This window comes from Phoxinus phoxinus (genome assembly GCF_949152265.1).
Source record: "Phoxinus phoxinus genome assembly, chromosome: 1".
Classification (NCBI taxonomy): domain Eukaryota; kingdom Metazoa; phylum Chordata; class Actinopteri; order Cypriniformes; family Leuciscidae; genus Phoxinus; species Phoxinus phoxinus.
This window is the reverse complement of record NC_136876.1, coordinates 3,739,342-3,758,319: the sequence shown is the minus strand read 5'-3', so window position 1 is coordinate 3,758,319 and position 18,978 is coordinate 3,739,342. Positions and strand designations below refer to the sequence as shown.

General features: G+C 41.8%; 1 protein-coding gene and 1 long non-coding RNA gene across 2 annotated transcripts in view; one reads left to right on the top strand and one right to left on the bottom strand.

Moving 5' to 3' along the window:
- LOC306999386 (uncharacterized protein) overlaps nt 1-18,978 on the bottom strand; it is a 28,234-nt gene that overhangs the window by 2,499 nt on the left and 6,757 nt on the right. The window contains exon 3 of the mRNA XM_079614018.1: nt 7,722-9,435. Within this exon, the coding sequence (XP_079470144.1) occupies nt 7,722-9,435 (1,714 nt within the window). The remainder of the gene's footprint in view (nt 1-7,721; nt 9,436-18,978) is intronic.
- On the top strand, nt 17,634-18,054 carry LOC307009697. The gene is made up of 3 exons (XR_013800097.1): nt 17,634-17,724; nt 17,807-17,854; nt 17,971-18,054. It is a non-coding gene; the product is annotated as an uncharacterized lncRNA (long non-coding RNA).

Here is an 18,978-nt window from a genome sequence, read left to right as displayed (position 1 = left end):
CAATGTTTGTTTTTGTGTACGAATGCCTCAATCTTTTAATACTGGCATTAAATAATTACTGACTTTTTCACACAGCACTGGTATCCAGCAGTTTGTATTGTGTTTGGGTGGTTATTAATAATAATATTAATAATAATGATTTGTATATAGTGCCTTTCCAACACCTAAGGTCGCTTTACAAAGATAGGTTACGGTAATGGTTCTCAAACTGGGGTACGTGAGGTGACAGAATCTTGCCCGGATCTACCATACACTTGAAGCACAGCTGTGTGCGATCGTGCGAAGTCTGTTTTTGTGAAATGCACGTGAAATGAACACGAACGTTCGTAAAGTCGCTCGTAGAAAATGCTCGTAAGTGCTAAGATCCATCATTATATATGGAAACGCAGCCCAGAGCTAAACTACAATCTGAACAAATGATTGCATGCAATATAATTTGATATCAAATAATATAGCACTACTGACAAATCATCGGCCTGTAAAATATGCTTTTATTCTGGAATTAGGTAATGCTGGATTATAAAATGGCATCCAGCAATGTTTGTCAATTGTCATCATGGACTATCTAACGAAGATTGTCATTATCACCGTGCTTTACATGCGAAGGAGACGGCGGCATCGTGGAGACACCACCACCTTGTCAGCGGAGATCAACCTGCCGCATCTGGATCTGGAGACGGTAACGACATCAGGGAGAAAGCTGTTGGGCCGAAACAGCCCATACTTTTCTTCTTTCCCTTAGCACCTAATTGTACATGTTAATCGTGCCTTCTCTGCATTTTACTATCACAAGTTCCCATGGATAGAGTACTCAGTTTCACTGGATTCTGTTTTTTGTTTTGGCTATTTAAATGCACCTGTGACCAAGCGTGTTTTGTCAGCTTCTCCGACAGTTTTTTCCAGTTCCGAGCTCAAACTTTTGTAAATAGTTACTCTGCGTCTGATCTTGCAATATTTGAAGAAAAGTGGCGACAGCAAACAGGCTTTGGGGTCACACAGCCATCAAAGCACAGTAGGGAAAAAAAAGTACCCTTTCGGTATTAGGTATCCCTTCACATCGTGAAGAAACTGATGCAGAAACCAGGGGGAATTATTTAAGTGTATGTCATTTGATTTCAAAATACGACCCTGATTTTGAATCCATGCAGTCCAAATATTTTAACTGCACAAAGCCGAGACTTTCAGAATGAAATAATTGCATTGTGTGCAGAGCTCATTCATGACGAGATTTCCAAGAAAGTACACGAGACGGGTTTTCTTGCTGTTATTGCTGATGAAGCAAAGTCCTCAAAGACTGAGCAACTTTCTGTTTGCATTAGATACACAGAGGGATTTATTGTTCCAGTTCTCGGGATGCTGCAGGGATTGTTTCTGACATTTAAAGAAGGATTGCAGTCGAGTGGGGTGAAGGACATTCCCATAATTGCTCAATTGCTTAATAATAACATAAGGCCTGAAGATAGTATATCCAATGTTCAAGTAAAGGGTCAAAACATAAAGATCACTCTTCTGTCCATTCAAAGGCTTCCAGGATTATTTCTGTACGTTTAAAGGCACAGGCTGAAAGAGCCGCACTTTTACAATCTACAGCTGCTTTGAGAAAAATGCATGACATTGATGCTGAAGAAGAAGCCCTTCAAATGGAAAAGGCAAAGCTGAAAAGGAAAAAGGAACAGCTAGCGGTTGAGGCCAAATTGGCTGCTGCTACGACTAGATTGTCTGTGTTTGAAAATGTGCGTGGTGGTGAAGATGTGGAGTATGAAGAGGATAATGGAGAGGATGCCATGAATGCCTATCTTGATGTTCATTTGAAATCACAAACATCAAGTTATTCGAACACAGCTCCTGTCTTGCAACTTCCTAAAACTGTCTCTTTCCAACAGGACCATTCCCTGCCATTGGCTGTACGGCCTGAGGGAAGGCCGCACATTCCACAAGCCCAGTCTTCAGTAAGGTCTGATAACTCTTTATCTTCAGTGTCATATGCACCATCTTCTCACAGGTCTGAAGCGCAGGGGAACGTCCTTGGAACCAGGCCCACCAACGTTGCACCAACAGGACTTCAGCCATTGATCTCTCAAGGGAGTCGACTACATGCATGGGTCTGAAGTGCAGGGAAACGGATCCAGGCTCACCAATGCTTTAACAGCAGGATTTCAGCCACTGACCTCACAAGGGAGTACACATATGCAATCACAGTCGCATCATCATTCCTCTCTTGACAATGTTTAACACCCTACTTTGTATGACCTTATGCAACAGCAAACTAACATCATCGTTCAGCTGAATCAGAACCAAGCCTTAGCCTCTCTTCCGCCACGAGCTATCCCAGAGTTTGATGGTGATCCACTTAAGTATGCTGCCTTCATTAGAGCTTTCGAGCAAGCTATTGAAAAGAAAACTACAGATAAACAAGAATGTCTTTATTACCTTGAGCAACATACCAGAGGGCAGCCAAGAGAACTGGTTCGGAGTTGCTATAACATGGCTCCTGGGCAGGGGTATGAGAGAGAAATAAATCTATTGAAAAAATACTTTGGAAATGAAATAAAAATTGCCGTAGCTTATATGGAGAAGGCTATGACGTGGCCTACGATGAGGGTTGATGACATTAATGCTCTGCAGTCTTTTTCAATCTTTTTAAGGGACTGTTGCAATGTCATGGAAGATTTACAGCATATGGAGGAGTTGAACGTGCCATCCAATCTTCGCCTGATAATGATGAAGTTGCCATACAAACTGAGGGAAAAATGGAGGTCTGTCGCCTGGGAGCTACAGGAGCGCCGTGGTTACAGAGTTATGTTCCCAGACTTTGTGGCCTTCATTGAGCGTCACGTAAATATTCTGTCTGATCCTCTCTTTGGTGAACTACAGGGTACGCCATCAGACCCTTCCTCTAAACCCAAGAGTAGATATACCGGAAGAGGCCAAGCTACTGTTGCTGCCATCAATACTGCCTCAGGATCAACTACATCAGCAGCTTGGCACCAACAGCGCAGAGGGCCAGCTTCACAAAAGTATGACGAAGATTCATGCTGTGTGTGTAAGAGCCAGCATTCAGTGGAGAAGTGTTCACAGCTTGATGAGATGACACACCGGGAGAAACTGGAGGCATTGAAAGTAGGCAGAGTGTGTTTCAGCTGTCTGAGGAGAGGTCATATGAGCAGGGAATGTGACAAGCCTTTGACATGTGATGTATGTAAACACAAACATCCAACTGTTCTACACATCAAATCTAAAACGCAGGAAGTGTAATTCAATAATGCATCTGTGTCATTGGAGACATGTGGCCATACTGGGGCCGGAAGTGATGAATGTGTTCTCTCTATTGTGCCTGTACAGGTGAAGGCCAAGTCCGGCAGCACGATTATGAACACCTATGCCATTCTAGACCCTGGGGGGAGTTCAGCTTCTTTCTGTACCCAACATCTAATGTAAAAACTGAATCTTTCAGGAGTCAAGACTAGCATTCTTCTTCGTACTCTTGGCCAAGAGAGGTCTGTAAACACATTCTTGCTTAGTGGTCTCGAAGTTTCTGGCTTGAATGAAGAAAACTTCCTGGACTTACCTGAAGTCTACACTCAGAGGACCATGCCTGTGAGCAGAAATAACATTCTCACTCAAAAGGACCTAGAGGGATGGAAATACCTCGAAGGCATTACAGTTCCCAGTTTTGAGGCAGAGGTGGAATTGCTGATAGGTACCAATGCGCCGAAGCTCATGGAACCATGGGAAATAATAAATAGCCAAGGAGAAGGACTATATGCTGTCAGGACTCTACTGGGGTGGGTCGTGAATGGTCCGCTGAGAGGTGGTGAGTCGCGTAAAAGCAAGATGGGTCGTCCTGCTGTCACTGCCAATAGGATCTCAGTCGCCAAGCTACAAGACTTATTGGTTGCCCAATACAATCGGGATTTCAATGAAAAATCAGACGATGTTTGCCTTTCCAGAGAGGATCAAAAGTTCATACAAATAATGGAGTCTTCAATTCAGCTTGATGAAGGACACTAGTGCTTTGATTTGCCTTTTAAGGCTGAAGATGTCGTCTTGCCAAATAACCACAGCATCGCAGAGCCTGTGAGCGTCTCTTAAGTCTTCACAGGAAGTTCAAGAGGAACAAAGATTATCATCAAGAGTACACAGCTTTCCTCTCCGAAGTCATTGAAAAGGGTTATGCTGAGCTTGTACCACATCCGCAGTTGAAGCGAGCTGACGGCAATCTGTGGTATATTCCTCATCATGGGGTATACCATCCGAAAAAGAAAACCCTTAGAGTTGTCTTTGACTGTGCTGCTGTGTTTAAAGGAATTTCATTGAATTCACAGCTGTTGCAGGGGCCTTACCTCACAAGCACCTTACTTACCAGGTATAGACAGGAACGTGTAGCGCTGAAGGCAGACATCCAAGCCATGTTCCATCAGGTGAGGGTGACTCCAGAGCACACAGACTTTTAATGCTTCTTGTGGTATCCTGATGGCGAAACAAGACAAGCTTCCATGCAATACAGGATGAGAGTTCACCTCTTTGGTGCTGTGTCTTTGCCCCAGTTGTGCGAATTATGCACTGCGGATAATTGTGCGAGACTACAAAGACAACTTTGAACCCAGTGTTTTGAACACCATACTCCAAAATTTATACATGGATGATTGTTTAAAATCTGTGTCATTGGAGGCTAAAGCCATACAAATGGTGCATGAATTGTCTATCTATGACCCTTTGGGTTTTCCTGCACCATTTACTTTGCCTGTTAAAGGATGCTGCAGGAGATGTGTAGGCTGAACATCGGCTAGGATGCCAGCATACCTTCATGTCTTCTCCGAGCAGTGGTCTTAAATGGCTGGCTAATCTCCATCACATCACTGAGCTCACAGTGGACAGGTGCATCAAGCCAAAGAACTTTGGAACACATACTCACCTGCAGTTGCATCACTTCTCCGATGCTAGTGAGTATGGCTACGGAACTGCATCATATCTCAGGATGGAGAATAAGAGAAACGATGTCAGTATTGCTTTTATCTTGGGCAAGGCCAGGGTTGCTCCTTTAAAGCAAACAACAATTCCTCATCTTGAGCTGACTGCTGTTGTCCTGGCTGTCAGGGTGGACAAGATGCTGAAGAGGGAGTTGCAGCTGGATCTATACCCATCAGTATTCTGGACAGACAGCACAACTGTTTTAAAGTATATTGGAAACGAGATAAGGAGGTTTCATACGTTTGTGGCCAATAGGGTGGCTGTGATCAGAAATGAAACAGATGTTGCACAGAGATACATTGGCACAAGACTTAATCCAGCAGAAGAGGCATCCAGGGGTCTAAGTGCTGAAGAATTCCTTGCATGCGAGCGGTGGCTGAAGGGACCAGAATTTCTCTTGAGGGGGGATGATCCCTGTGGATGACCCGGAGGTGAAGAAAGACCCACTGGTGAATGCCTTTGTATCCCACAGTCCACTGAATGCAACAAAAGTGTTTTTAAGCTACTTTTCAGACTTTAAGAAACTGAGAACGTCTGTAGCATGGATGTTCAGACTCAGAGACGTGCTTCTAACCTTGTCCCAAAGGAAAAAGTAAAAAAAAACTAGATTAGGCTACACATTTACCCGAATTATACGCCTGTTTAACCGAAGCTAATTTGGGTGGGTTTCTCCCATCATCCCCAGTGTCACTTCTCTGTGTTTTACGGCCCTGACGAGAACGTCGGTCTCTTTGGCTGTGAACTGCTCCTGGCGTGCGCTGGCAAATCCGCCGTTATAATAGCAATCCGCCATGGAACAAGCGCGTCTGCTCTTAAAGGGAATGTGAGAGGACGCTCTGATTGGTTTATGTCACGTTACGCCCAAACCACACCTATGAATAATGAAGCTACTTCAGACCAACCCCTTTTAGATTTGCGCTGGGCGCAAGAGTCGTTTATCCGCCGGGAAAATAGCAACAGCGCCGGGATCCGCCCACAAAGTTACTTGCGCTTTGACACTTGCGTTTCAGATCGTTAAAATAGGGCCCCCAGAATTCCCAGCCCTAGGAGGCCACTCCCAAGCCACGCCTACCGGTAAGAGAGCGCAGTTAAACAACAAGGCTAGGCTACTAGTGAGTCTCCATGACGAGTCTGCCCGGTAATTTGACATCGGCCAAAATATCCAGGATTCTGCTTTTGTGTTCTACAGTCACCATTCATCATGTTTACTGTGGCGAGCAGGATGAGACTGAAAGCCGCGGGAGAACGACGCGAGGCCGGTGGTGTGACTACTGATGAGCCACAACTGTGAGACGCACCAGTCTTATATCTCTCACGGAGGAGCGGGAATTTTCTTAGCAATGTTAAAACGCACATTAACTGATCACTTGTTTAGCGTTCATATAAACACTACATTCAGATTCACCAATCGGAATGAATTCAGTTAGATTGAAACAAAAGGTGTGCATGTAAACAATGAATGGCGACTGCAGAAAGCATAAGCTGAAAAAGAGGATGGTAACCCCTACTTACTCAGCTTTCTCCACAGAACAAAAGCCTGTTAGCTTAGCTTCCAAAAAAAGATGGCTGACACTATTTGTGCATTCTGTGAGTGACATCCCACCCTCTATGGGCGGGTTGAAAACATGCGGATCTAGCGCCTTCTACTGGCTGTAGTTTTTAGTCTCTGGCCAAAAAATCCTTAGATGACGGTAATGTGAAAATACTACAGGTTTTCTACTGATACAAAGCTTAATCCTAAATCCTGAAGTATCCCTTTAAGAATTAACATTGTAGTAAAGCGTGCAATGATCATATTCAGCGCACGCGGCTCAAGCGGCAATGCACGACTAATAATGACTATGATTGGGACTGTCATATTACATAACATTATAAAGAGAACAATATTGTAATAACAAATTGTGAATTATTTGGGTTGTTGCCATGTCGCGTTGCTCCAGGAAGAGCGCGTCCACAACATGAGTCATTCTGAATGGCACGTAACTTAGTTCAAGTTCACTCGTGCATTCGCTTCATTTTGTGCAGATATAATTTGTAATAGGTTTATTTCGTATATATCTGATTAATCTCATAGATAGAGGATGCGTTTCTTTGAGGTAAATAACTCGCTAGCAAAGTGCTCCAGTTTACAGGTGTTCTTTCAGCACGTAGCTCAAACAGCAATGCACGGTTAATAACAACTATGATTAGGACTGTCATATTACATAACATCAGAACACTATTGTATTAAATCGTTGTGAATTCATTGGGTTTCGTTGCCGTTTTCAGCGTGTTGTTCCAGGAAGAGCACGCCCACAACACATTCTGACAAGCACGCATCTGAGGCGTTGGTGACACGTTGTATTAGTTGTTATATTTGATTATTAAATAAGTAATTTAATTAAATGATCAACACATCGAAACATTTTACAATCCTACTAGCCCTTTATTCAGATTAAAAACCCTCTCATTCACTTGGTAAGGAAGCGTTTTGTGCTGTATTTGCAGACCCGGTCATTCTGTTGAGCAGACTCATATTGCAGTGTTTAGGCTAACGATTAATCGATTAATTGACCATTAATTTAAACGAGATCGATCATTGGAATTTGTGAAAATTGACATCCCTAATAGATATCAATCAATCAACAAAGTGTCCTGTGCTCACCACACACACACATAGGTGGAGAGGAGAGATTTGGCTAGAGGGTGATGTGTGGCTAACTTACACACAAGAGACTTTGTTGCTCAGCACATAAAGATGAACTACTCACCGTGATCTCAGGCTGTGTTTAAGTGGTTTCTCCACTGTATGGATCTTCATGTGTCGCTTCAGGGCACTTTTAATAGAGAAACTCGTCCCGCACTGATCACACGTGTGCGGCTTCTCTCCAGTGTGGATCCTCTCATGTGTTTTCAGATGTTCTGACTGATTGAATCTCTTGTCACAGTGTGAACACTTGTAAGGTTTTTCTCCAGTGTGAATTCTCTGGTGCAGTTTTAAATCACTCGCTCTAGTAAAAGTCTTCTCACACTCAAAGCACATGTACTCTCTCACACCAGTGTGAGTTTTCTCATGTCTATGTAAATTGTGCAGCCGTGAAAATCTCTTTCCACACACAGAACATGAATGCGGCTTCTCCTTCATATGAACTGTCAGGTGTATCTTCAGGGCTGATGCACAGAGAAATGTTTTCCCGCACTGATCACATGAGAATGGTTTCTCTCCCGTGTGGGTCCTCATGTGAATCTCAAGATTTCGTTTGCATGTGAAACTGTTTCCACACTGATCACATGAGAATGGCTTCTCTCCCGTGTGGGTCCTCATGTGAATCTCAAGATTTCGTTTGCATGTGAAACTGTTTCCACACTGATCACATGAGAACGGCTTCTCTCCGGTGTGGATCATCATGTGATCATTAAGGGATGATGATCGACTGAAACTCTTCCCGCACTGATCACATGAGAACGGCTTCTCTCCGGTGTGGATCATCATGTGATAATTAAGGTGTGTAGATCGACTGAAACTCTTCCCGCACTGATCACATGAGAATGGCTTCTCTCCCGTGTGGGTCCTCATGTGAATCTCAAGATTTCGTTTGCATGTGAAACTGTTTCCACACCGATCACATGAGAACGGCTTCTCTCCGGTGTGGATCATCATGTGATAATTAAGGTGTGTAGATTGACTGAAACTCTTCCCGCACTGATCACATGAGAACGGCTTCTCTCCGGTGTGGATCATCATGTGAACATTAAGGTGTGTAGATCGACTGAAACTTTTCCCGCACTGATCACATGAGAACGGCTTCTCTCCGGTGTGGATCATCATGTGATAATTAAGGTGTGTAGATTGACTGAAACTCTTCCCGCACTGATCACATGAGAACGGCTTCTCTCCGGTGTGGATCATCATGTGACGTTCAAGATATCGTTTGTGTGTGAAACTGTTTCCACACTGATCACATGAGAACGGCTTCACTCCGGTGTGGATCATCATGTGATAATTAAGGTGTGTAGATTGACTGAAACTCTTCCCGCACTGATCACATGAGAACGGCTTCTCTCCGGTGTGGATCATCATGTGACGTGCAAGACATGGTTTGGTTGTGAAACTCTTTCCACACTGAGTGCAGGTGCAAGATTTATTGGCTCTTCTTTTCTTAAAAAAAATATTTTTAGTCTTTGAGCGACTCAAAGGTTTTTCTCCAGGTTGGACATGATGTTCCTCCTTCACTTCTCTCAGTTCTTCACTCTCCTCCTTCACTTCTCTCAGTTCTTCACTCTCCTCCTTCACTTCTCTCAGTTCTTCACTCTCCTCCTTCACTTCTCTCAGTTCTTCACTCTCCTCCTTCACTTCTCTCAGTTCTTCACTCTCCTCCTTCACTTCTCTCAGTTCTTCACTCTCCTCCTTCACTTCTCTCAGTTCTTCACTCTCCTCTTTCACTTCTCTCATTTCTTCACTCTCCTTGCTCTCTTCCATTGGGTCTGACATGAAATAAACAAATTATTACATTTAATTTTCAGTACATCAAAATAATTAAAAGAGAGAAATATAAAGTGAAAGGACATGAAAGTGAGCCCTGATGTAATAGTAGGAAGTAGACAATTGCTATATAATATTATTAGAGATGCACCGATTACAATTTTCTACTCATTGAGTTTGACCTGCCGATACCGATTTTAGCCGATTCCGATTACATTTTTTCTAACCACTTTACAGCACACAAATATTTATTTTCTATCTTTTCTTTACCCCTTTCACGCATAAGTTTAAAAATATTCTAACCGACCCATCAAAGTGAATTTTTTTTCCCAAGGTCAGCATTATTTTAGAACGTTCCCTTTAATGTTTCCATGGTGACGCGTCACGCAATGTCGCTTTCATTTAGTTTTTCCTTTTTTATTCAAAATATTCACAAACTTGCTTACCATGTCATCAACTATCTGATATTCCGATTCTCAAATAAAGTGAGTGTGTTTGGTTATAAATAATCTTGATCTTGATCTATAACGTGAGATGGGCGCCGCCATGTTGTTGTCCTATCAGTCGGATTTAGAGCATGTGAATTCATCAGTTTCTCCCGAAATACATGCAAATAAGTGGCCGGTGAACTGTGAGAAGAATATAGTCAACTTTATAGTTACTTCAACTATGTTTGTCCGATAGGAATAACACACGTTGGCAAATTATATTTAGGGCCCGAGCACCGATGGTGTGAGGACCCTCTTGGAATTGCTCTGTTTATTATTAGGGCCCAAGCCCTGAAAGGGCGCAGAGCCCTATTGTTCTTCTAAGGATTATTTGTTATTAGGGCCCAAGCCTTGAAAAGGCGAAGGCCCTATTGTTTTCCTTAGGATTATTAGGGCCCAAGCCTTGAAAAGGCGAAGGCCCTATTGTTTTCCTTAGAATTATTAGGGCCCAAGCCTTGAAAAGGCGAAGGCCCTATTGTTTTCCTTAGGATTATTAGGGCCCAAGCCTTGAAAAGGCGAAGGCCCTATTGTTTTCCTTAGGATTATTATTCTTTTTCTTAGTATTATTTTACTACCTTTTGGGCACTTTTGGGGGCCTTAACGTGCTCAAAAACTCTTGAAACCTTGCACAAATGTCAGAACCCGCGGCCATCAGGGCCGGACTGAAGCTGGTACCCGGGCGTGGCAGGGGGGCTCGACAGCGCCCCCTGGAACGCGGTCCGAAAACTTGGTCCATAAATCAAACACGCTTGCATGGAATAATATGAAACTCGGTACACTTATAGATCTCATCGGTTCATATATCCTTCATGCTCTGACTTTTTACCCCAGCCCAACAGGAAGTCGGCTATTTCGGGTAGCCGAAAAACACATGCAATGGAATTTAAAATACACCTCCTAGACAATTCAACCAATCGCCACGAAACTCGGTGTTCTTGCTCAAATTCAGTTACAGTCATAGCGCCACCTGCTGGCAACAGGAAGTGACATGTTTAACACTGTTTTGGACTCCTAATAATATATTAAAAAGTGCCTGCAAGTGTTAAACATGCTAACAACATACTAGGAACATGCTAAAACATTAGCTAAGTGCTAAAGCATGCTATTACTGCAATTAAATAGGAATTTGCTGTAACTCAGGCATTGAATGTCCAATCTGCCCCAAACTTCACACGTTTGATAAGAGTCCTGCCCTGAACACATCTACATGACACTTTTCAGTTATAGTAATAGCGCCACCTACTGGCAACAGGAAGTGACATGTTTAACACTGTGATGCTGTACTAGCAACATATTAAATATGCCATTGAGTTATAAACATGTTAGAAACCTGTTAAAACATGCTAGCAATTCTTAGCTAAGTGCTAAAGCATGCTAATGCAATGAAACAGGAAGTTGTTGTTACTCAAGAAGGCAATGTCCAATCTGCCCCAAACTTCACACGTTTGATAAGAGTCCTGCCCTGAACACATCTACATGACACTTTTCAGTTATAGTAATAGCGCCACCTACTGGCAATATGAAGTGACATGTTTAACACTGTGATGCAGTACTAGCAACATATTAAATATGCCATTGAGTTATAAACATGTTATAAACATGTTAAAACGTTAGAAATTCTTAGCTAAGTGCTAAAGCATGCTAATGCAATGAAACAGGAAGTTGTTGTTACTGAAGAAGGCAATGTCCAATCTGCCCCAAACTTCACACGTTTGATAAGAGTCCTACCCTGAACACATCTACATGACACTTTTCAGTTATAGTAATAGCGCCACCTACTGGCAACAGGAAGTGACATGTTTAACACTGTGATGCAGTACTAGCAACATAATAAATATGCCATTGAGTTTGAAACATGTTAGAAACATGTTAAAACATGCTAGCAATTCTTAGCTAAGTGCTAAAGCATGCTAATGCAATGAAACAGGAAGTTGTTGTTACTGAAGAAGGCAATGTCCAATCTGCCCCAAACTTCACACGTTTGATAAGAGTCCTGCCCTGAACACATATACATGACAATGTTAAGTTAATGTAATAGCGCCACCTACTCTCGACAGGAAGTGACACGTTTTACACTGTGATGCATTACTAGCGACATATTTAATATGCCATTGAGTTCTAAACATGCTAAAACATGATAGGAACACTTATCTGAGTGATAACGCATGCTATTATCCCCATAATAAAGGACATTTTTGTAACTGACTTTGACATAATCCTATATTTACCTACTTAAAGAGGAGGGTCCAATTGTGGCATGGGCGTTCCAGACTAGCCACAGAAACTCCCCAATGGGCATTCCTGTAGCGTAGGTCGGACCTTCTTCATTGACAACGAAAGCAAGCAAACAAGCAAGTTAGCAAGTTAGTTAACGATGTAATGGCATGGCATGGGTAACGTTATAATTGAGGCTCGACGTAAGCCGTAGTTTTATGTTCAGCTAGCCAGAACGGAGTTAAGATTGTTTGATTTTATATACAATTTGATTGCTTAGGTAAGTTAAATACTGATAATAAATCTAGTAATCGTGTTTTTGTGGCAACTTAAAAACGTGTCAGCAACGCACATTGTTTCTTTCCATCTAAACGTCATTCAAAGTAAAGATGTAAAAAACATTATGAATCCGTGTTTCTTGTTTGTTGAACACGTTAGACAACGCAGCAAGTTCAAGCAGCAGCAAGATGATATGAGAATACAATTTGAGTTTGGTTAATGTTCTCCATATGTCTTCCTTTCACTGTAGTTACACTCTTCAGTACTGTACAGCGGTCAGAAGCCGCAATACCAAAGATGCCCAGACCCAGGCTGCACACTGCTCCACTGCCCTTTCTGTCCTCAGTACAAGGGGGACTATGCCAGGGTGGAAACCCACATGCAGAGCCATCTAAAGACGGTGGTGCATCATAGAGGTATGTTTTAGATAGATAGTTAAGCCTTTGTTATCTCCAGAGTGGAGAAATTCATCTTTGGGAAGTGAGAGTCTGGCACGGGTACACATAAAATCATGTTTACACAATATAAACAAAACACACACCCACACATAGACATGCACACGGAGAGATTCCCCTCCCTATTACAAGTACATATCATATAAAATAGCCCTATGATAAGTATTCAAGGAACGCACAGTCCACAATCTGCATCACAATCTTCTATTGCACACTGCCTTATTACCTCATGTATTGCACACAGCCTACAACATGTATTGCATCCTACCCTATATCATGGCCTTCCTTTAAATATTGTCCCATCAGTATAGTAAATAAACAAATTAATGCAGACACTCTAAACACACACAGACCACATACCCCTCCACCAATTACGCATCATAAGATTCTCCCATCTATGTTATGCACAATCCACAAATCTGCATCACTTAATCAGAAGATCATAAAGTTATAAAAAGTGTTTGTCCTATATTGCACACTGACTCATGTATTGTACACAGCCTGTCGCATATATTGCACTATGCCCTGTATCATGGCCTTCTATGAAATATTCTATTAATTGGTTATAAAATTACAAAAATAATGTTATTAGTGATGAAGTTACTGATGGTCAGCTGTCTTTGCCAAGCCATTATTTCACGTTACGTGGGCCAACTATTTGATTTTTTTCTTTTTCTTTTTTTTTCAGAATTTTTGATGTACATATGCAATTTGGGCTGCAGAAAGGGCAGTCACTACCACTCCCAGGAGGAATAATTTATTGAGACACCTCAGCACCTGCCAATCACAGAATTCACAGGGGGCAAACCAGAGGCCAGAGCACCAGCCCCAGACTCATCCTGTGCTGGATGAAGTGACATCAACAACGACAACAGTTCTTCTCAAGTGAGACGGGTGTAGTGCACAATTTGTGCACTTGTGTTGAATAAAAAAAAATCTTAAACAACACATGAGACGACGACACCCGATTGTCAAAGAAGATATAAGAGTGGATCGCCATTTAGCGTGCGAATGTCTGGACACTGATATGGGAATATGCTGTTTTAAAGTCATTTAACAGTAACAGTGGGCCCATTCACGTCCAGAAAAAAACATCTGGCTCGAACCACCAAATTAATGCACAGGAGTGGTTTCGTTACATATGACTGTGCCCATATTCAGTCATTGAAGTACTGTCCACCACCCCTCACCTCTAAGATCCAGCTTGAGGAAGATGTTCTCAGAGAAATTGTGAGCAGCAAGTTGTTCAGTGAAGAGAAAAAAAAGATATGTCTCCAGAAACAAGCAGCAGCAAGTGAGGAAGGTATCCCTTTCAGTATTGAGGTTCAAGTTGGAAGCTCTTCCACAAGGAAATTTTTGTCTGTTTATGAGCCACACCTCTCCTACTGCAACCAGTTTGGCAGAATGATGGTAATGTTTGACTTAGTCAAAAACACATGGCACTGTCATTGTGCTACAGGAAAACAGGCTTGTTATCACAAGTGCATTGCCAAGTGGCACCTATTCCAATCAATGAAGGAGCATTTTGAAAATGCAAATGATGAGGCTGAAGAAGAAGAGCCTGAAACGGAACCCTGCTTTCTTAAATACAGGTACCCTCCTCAAAAAGAAAACTTAAAAAGAATAGTGAAATACATGTACACAGGGAAAAAAAGCTTCCTGCAGACTTGCCCTCAGAGTTTTGTGGCTTGGCGAGTGAGGCTGAACTTCCAATGCATCTGATCCCAAAGGAACAACTTTGTCCAGAATGTCCCAATGTTCCTCTCAGTAAACCCTTCATAATAACCAAATAAGCAAAAATAATCTCACTGAAGGGAGTCGTTGAGGGTAAGTGTCATGTAAAATTAACATTGAGTTGTATATATTTATTGTTCCAAGTTTTAGGTGATACTACAGTAATGATTTCTTAATGTAATACAGGTGTGACAACTTATTCCAAAAAATGCAGTTCATGTGGTATGATGATTTGCTATCAAGAATGGGAGGATGGTGTACACAATTTCAATGACAGAGTCATTCTTACTCTCCATTTTTGTATTTACCTTCGAAACTGCCTTCAGGTAATTGTACATTTTTCAAGATGTGAAATTGGATATTGCATACCTGTGCATTTCATATAATTTATTATTGAAGATCTCTTATTTCAGACACACACAGCTCTAGGTCGAGCTATTGAAACATGTGAGCTGACCAACAAAAACACTCTGATACATGGGTACCTTCATTTTGAAGCGTTAACAGATCATAATTATGATTTTGCCTGTGTTTGCTGTGGACATCACCCTCCTATTGTCGTCATGGATCTCCACAAGAACTGTGTTTTTAGCATGGCAGGTACAGTCCGGGTTTTATTCTAGAAAATGCCACCCCCCATGTATTGTCAACTATATATTTCTTATTACTTAGTCAGTGAACTAGAGAATCCACCTGATGGTTTTGATGGAAAGGTGAAAGGATTGTAATGTCCGCAACACTGCTACTAACTCCCATATTTAATAAAAATGCAACGTTTCGACCCTACTGGGTCTTTCTTCAGGCCTGAAGAAGACCCAGTAGGGTCGAAACGTTGCATTTTTATTAAATATGGGAGTTAGTAGCAGTGTTGCGGACATTACAATCCTTTCGTTTTAATATTCCTTTTTGTCCAGCACCTGCCAGAAGTTGGGATGTGCACACAATAACCCCTTTTTAATATATTTTGATGGAAAGGTGGACATTGAGGACTTCTGGGACTCTGTATGCCTAGAGAGAATCACAAGGGGTTTTGTTCCAAGTAAGTGACTTTAATCTTAAATAATTGCCATGTAATGTTACCCACTGAAATACAATTCTCCACTACACTCTGTCCCTGTCTATCTACTGCCCTTACAAACCCTAAGTGCAGACTGTTTTCTTTCAGGTGACAGGCAAAATCCTTTCCAAGTTCAACCCACATACAACCACTGGGCCCCTTGGATTGGCTCTCATACTCGTAAGTCGAACATGGTGCTCAATACAGAGCATATGATGGTCCACATGTCCATGCAGCTGAATGAAAGCAGGGAGATGGACATAAAGGATCGGTTACTGGACGAAATATCCAATTTGAAGGTGAGCTTATCTGCATTTCCTGAACATGATCTGAACCTTAAACTCATACTATACTGACTTTGCACACATTCACTCTTCATCACTTATGAACACATCCAAACACATTGCACGCACACACACACCTGACTTTCAGCACTTTTTTCTCCCTCTATTTCATGGACCTGTCTTACATCTCTCCACGCATAATATTCCTCTCTACCCTCACTACCCTATATCCCCTGCCATTATAAGTAAGACCTCTCACACCCTCCCCCCTCACACACACCAGCACACTATGCATGTGACATAAACGTCGTGTCTCTTTTTTTTATTATTCCGTTCAAACAATACAGCAGTTGGCAATTACACTTTTTTTTTTTATATATATATATATACACATTACAGGTCCATGCCATTCGCAAACTCTCTAAGGAGTGTGGCATTGATTCCAGGGGCTCAAAAATTGAATTAATTTTGCGTCTAAGAGAAGAGATGGCCACTAGAAGCAAGTACGATAAAGTATTTCTGAAGGTTTGGGGTGCATCTGGTAAGTTAAAATAACTGGCTCAACACAAGTGTTTATCACGTTAATCTTTTGGACTGTCTACTGGTAATGTAGTTGGACATCATTGAGTACTTTCTTTCTACCACAGGTGGTTGGGCTGTTGTCATGTGCCCCTGTGGACAAGTTGTTTCTTTAAAATGCAACATCCGGGCAGAAAGTCCGCGAGACTTCACAGACTTGTTGCTCTCGTGGAAACACATGCCAAATATAAGCATTTACGATTTTGCCAGAGGGCTTGCAGTACATGCTAACCTGAGAGAACCTGAGGTGGTCCCTTTCAGCCCTCATGAGGGTCGACTGCTGGACCCCAGCCCTGAAAACCTGCAGTGGGCATCCAAAGGTGGCACAGTCAGTTTACCCTGGCTCAAAACCAAGAAAACTTTCCCGGACCCGAATGGCCATCCTTTGACTGGGTCGAAAGAACACTATTGTCTCTATGACACCTTCCACGAGAGAAATACGAAAGATCCAAGAGATATCCTCCGGAAGTTAGGGCTGGTACCAGAGCTTGCCAGAAGAATAAACAGCCAAGTAGCTGAACAGCTCTTCTCCATCATGAAGAAAAACAATTACTTCATGAACATGCTCTCTCCTTCTGCACATGTCTTCACGATGCGAAATATCATTCATCACTACAATCAACGGAAAAACAAGACAGTCATGGAGGAGTTAAGGAAGCTTGTGAGCCCTGACATTCCACTGACTCTCAATGAGTATGGACAGGCAGAATTCTGTCTCTTGCCCTCTTCTCAGACAAGAGAATGTGATCTTCTCCCAGACACACATGTTGTCATGGACACTTCACAGACAACAGAATTAGACCCAAATTTCCCACCACAATGTCAGCGTAAGAGACATGTTCAAGCTGTTTTCACTAGTGATTGTATACAGTACATATAGCATATATGTTTCCAATACTACATTCTATTTTTTGTCTCTCTTCAGCTGTTCACCCCACTAATCTTGACTCCACAGTTGCAAATTGGAAAGAAACACCACATGCAAGACTCTCTCAAGTAGTAAGGTTTAATAGTAGTATTTCTCTATCAGCATCTTCAATCTTGCATGCATGTATATCATTTTATGCATATTTCCCCATAGCTAGACTATGTGTTGGACATTAATGGCAACCCACATGAGCCAATTGTCCTAGCCAACTCCCCGATCCTCAGAAGGTCAGACTTTTGGACACTTGGCCTAGAAAGAGATGTAGAAGCAACGGTAAGTATAAACTTAGTGTCTTTCCTTTGATCTGTATTTACTTGTGGAGTACAGTATGAATAATCTTATTGTTTCCTTTTAGATTGCAAATGATTGTTTCACCATTGTAGCAAACACTGCAAATGCACATGTAAGTCCGTGGTTTATTCATTTTACGAAATAACCTTGCCCTCTGATTTTGTTTTTAACAGTTGAATTTGATGGTGTAGGCAAAGTCTGTTTCTATTATTATTTTTTTAATTAAAGGGCATAGCAACCATTGCTGTGGATGCCTATGTGGTAGTGACGTGGCTTCCTCCATTATCAGCTTGTCCTGCTGATTCCATGATTGTGAGTAGTGATGTAAAATAATTTGTATCTACCTTGTCTATCTACCTATTTGTATTTACCTCATATCCTTCAAGTTCCTCTTTGAAAAGTTTTTGTTTTCTCCAGTGTGACTTTGCATCCAAGGATGTTGTGCTTCTCCCAGCCTGGGAGCCAGGACACTGGACTTTGTGTGTGAGTAATCTCACCTTGGCATATTGTTCTTTGAAATACTATACTATTTTTATACAAACATTATCCTTACTTTGGATATGATACAGTACATCGCAACATTGTCATCGGCACTGGGGCTGGGAATTGATTCTGAAGAATGCAAAATGATTCTATACCTGGAATTTGTTTCAGGAATGTTTATTCTAATATGAAATTGCCACAAAATACAGAAAATGCTAATATAATATATTTAAAAGCATATTTCTTTCATCAGTTTCCTTGCCTAGGGTAAGTCAAGAGCTCAGTCTACTAGACAAATAAAACATCTATGATATGGGGTCGATAAGCGCAGGAGGTAGATAATGGCTGAGTGAGAAACATCAGCTGTAAAGTGCTTTATGGTTGGAATTGGGTCCTTAACCAATTGGGTCTTGCTGTTCCATGAAATTAAACTTTTAACATGTGTAGTCAAGGCAGAGTATTGGCAATTCCTTATTAGGGTTCAATGTTCCATTTAAAAGAGCATTGCAACTAAAATGTCTTCAAAATTATTTTCAGTAACCTCGCACATATGGTGTCCAGTGAAGAGTGGAACATCCTTTTCTTGTCAGACTATGAGGTAAAACATTGGCATGTGTGGATGGAGCCCTAATGCATTACAATTAGTATAGCAGCATAGACAATCATGTGTTCCTATGTGACACTTGCTGACCGTAGTTGCTGTTAAAAAAAAGTATTGCCTATGAAAGAAAGGGGCTTATATGCAATTTGATT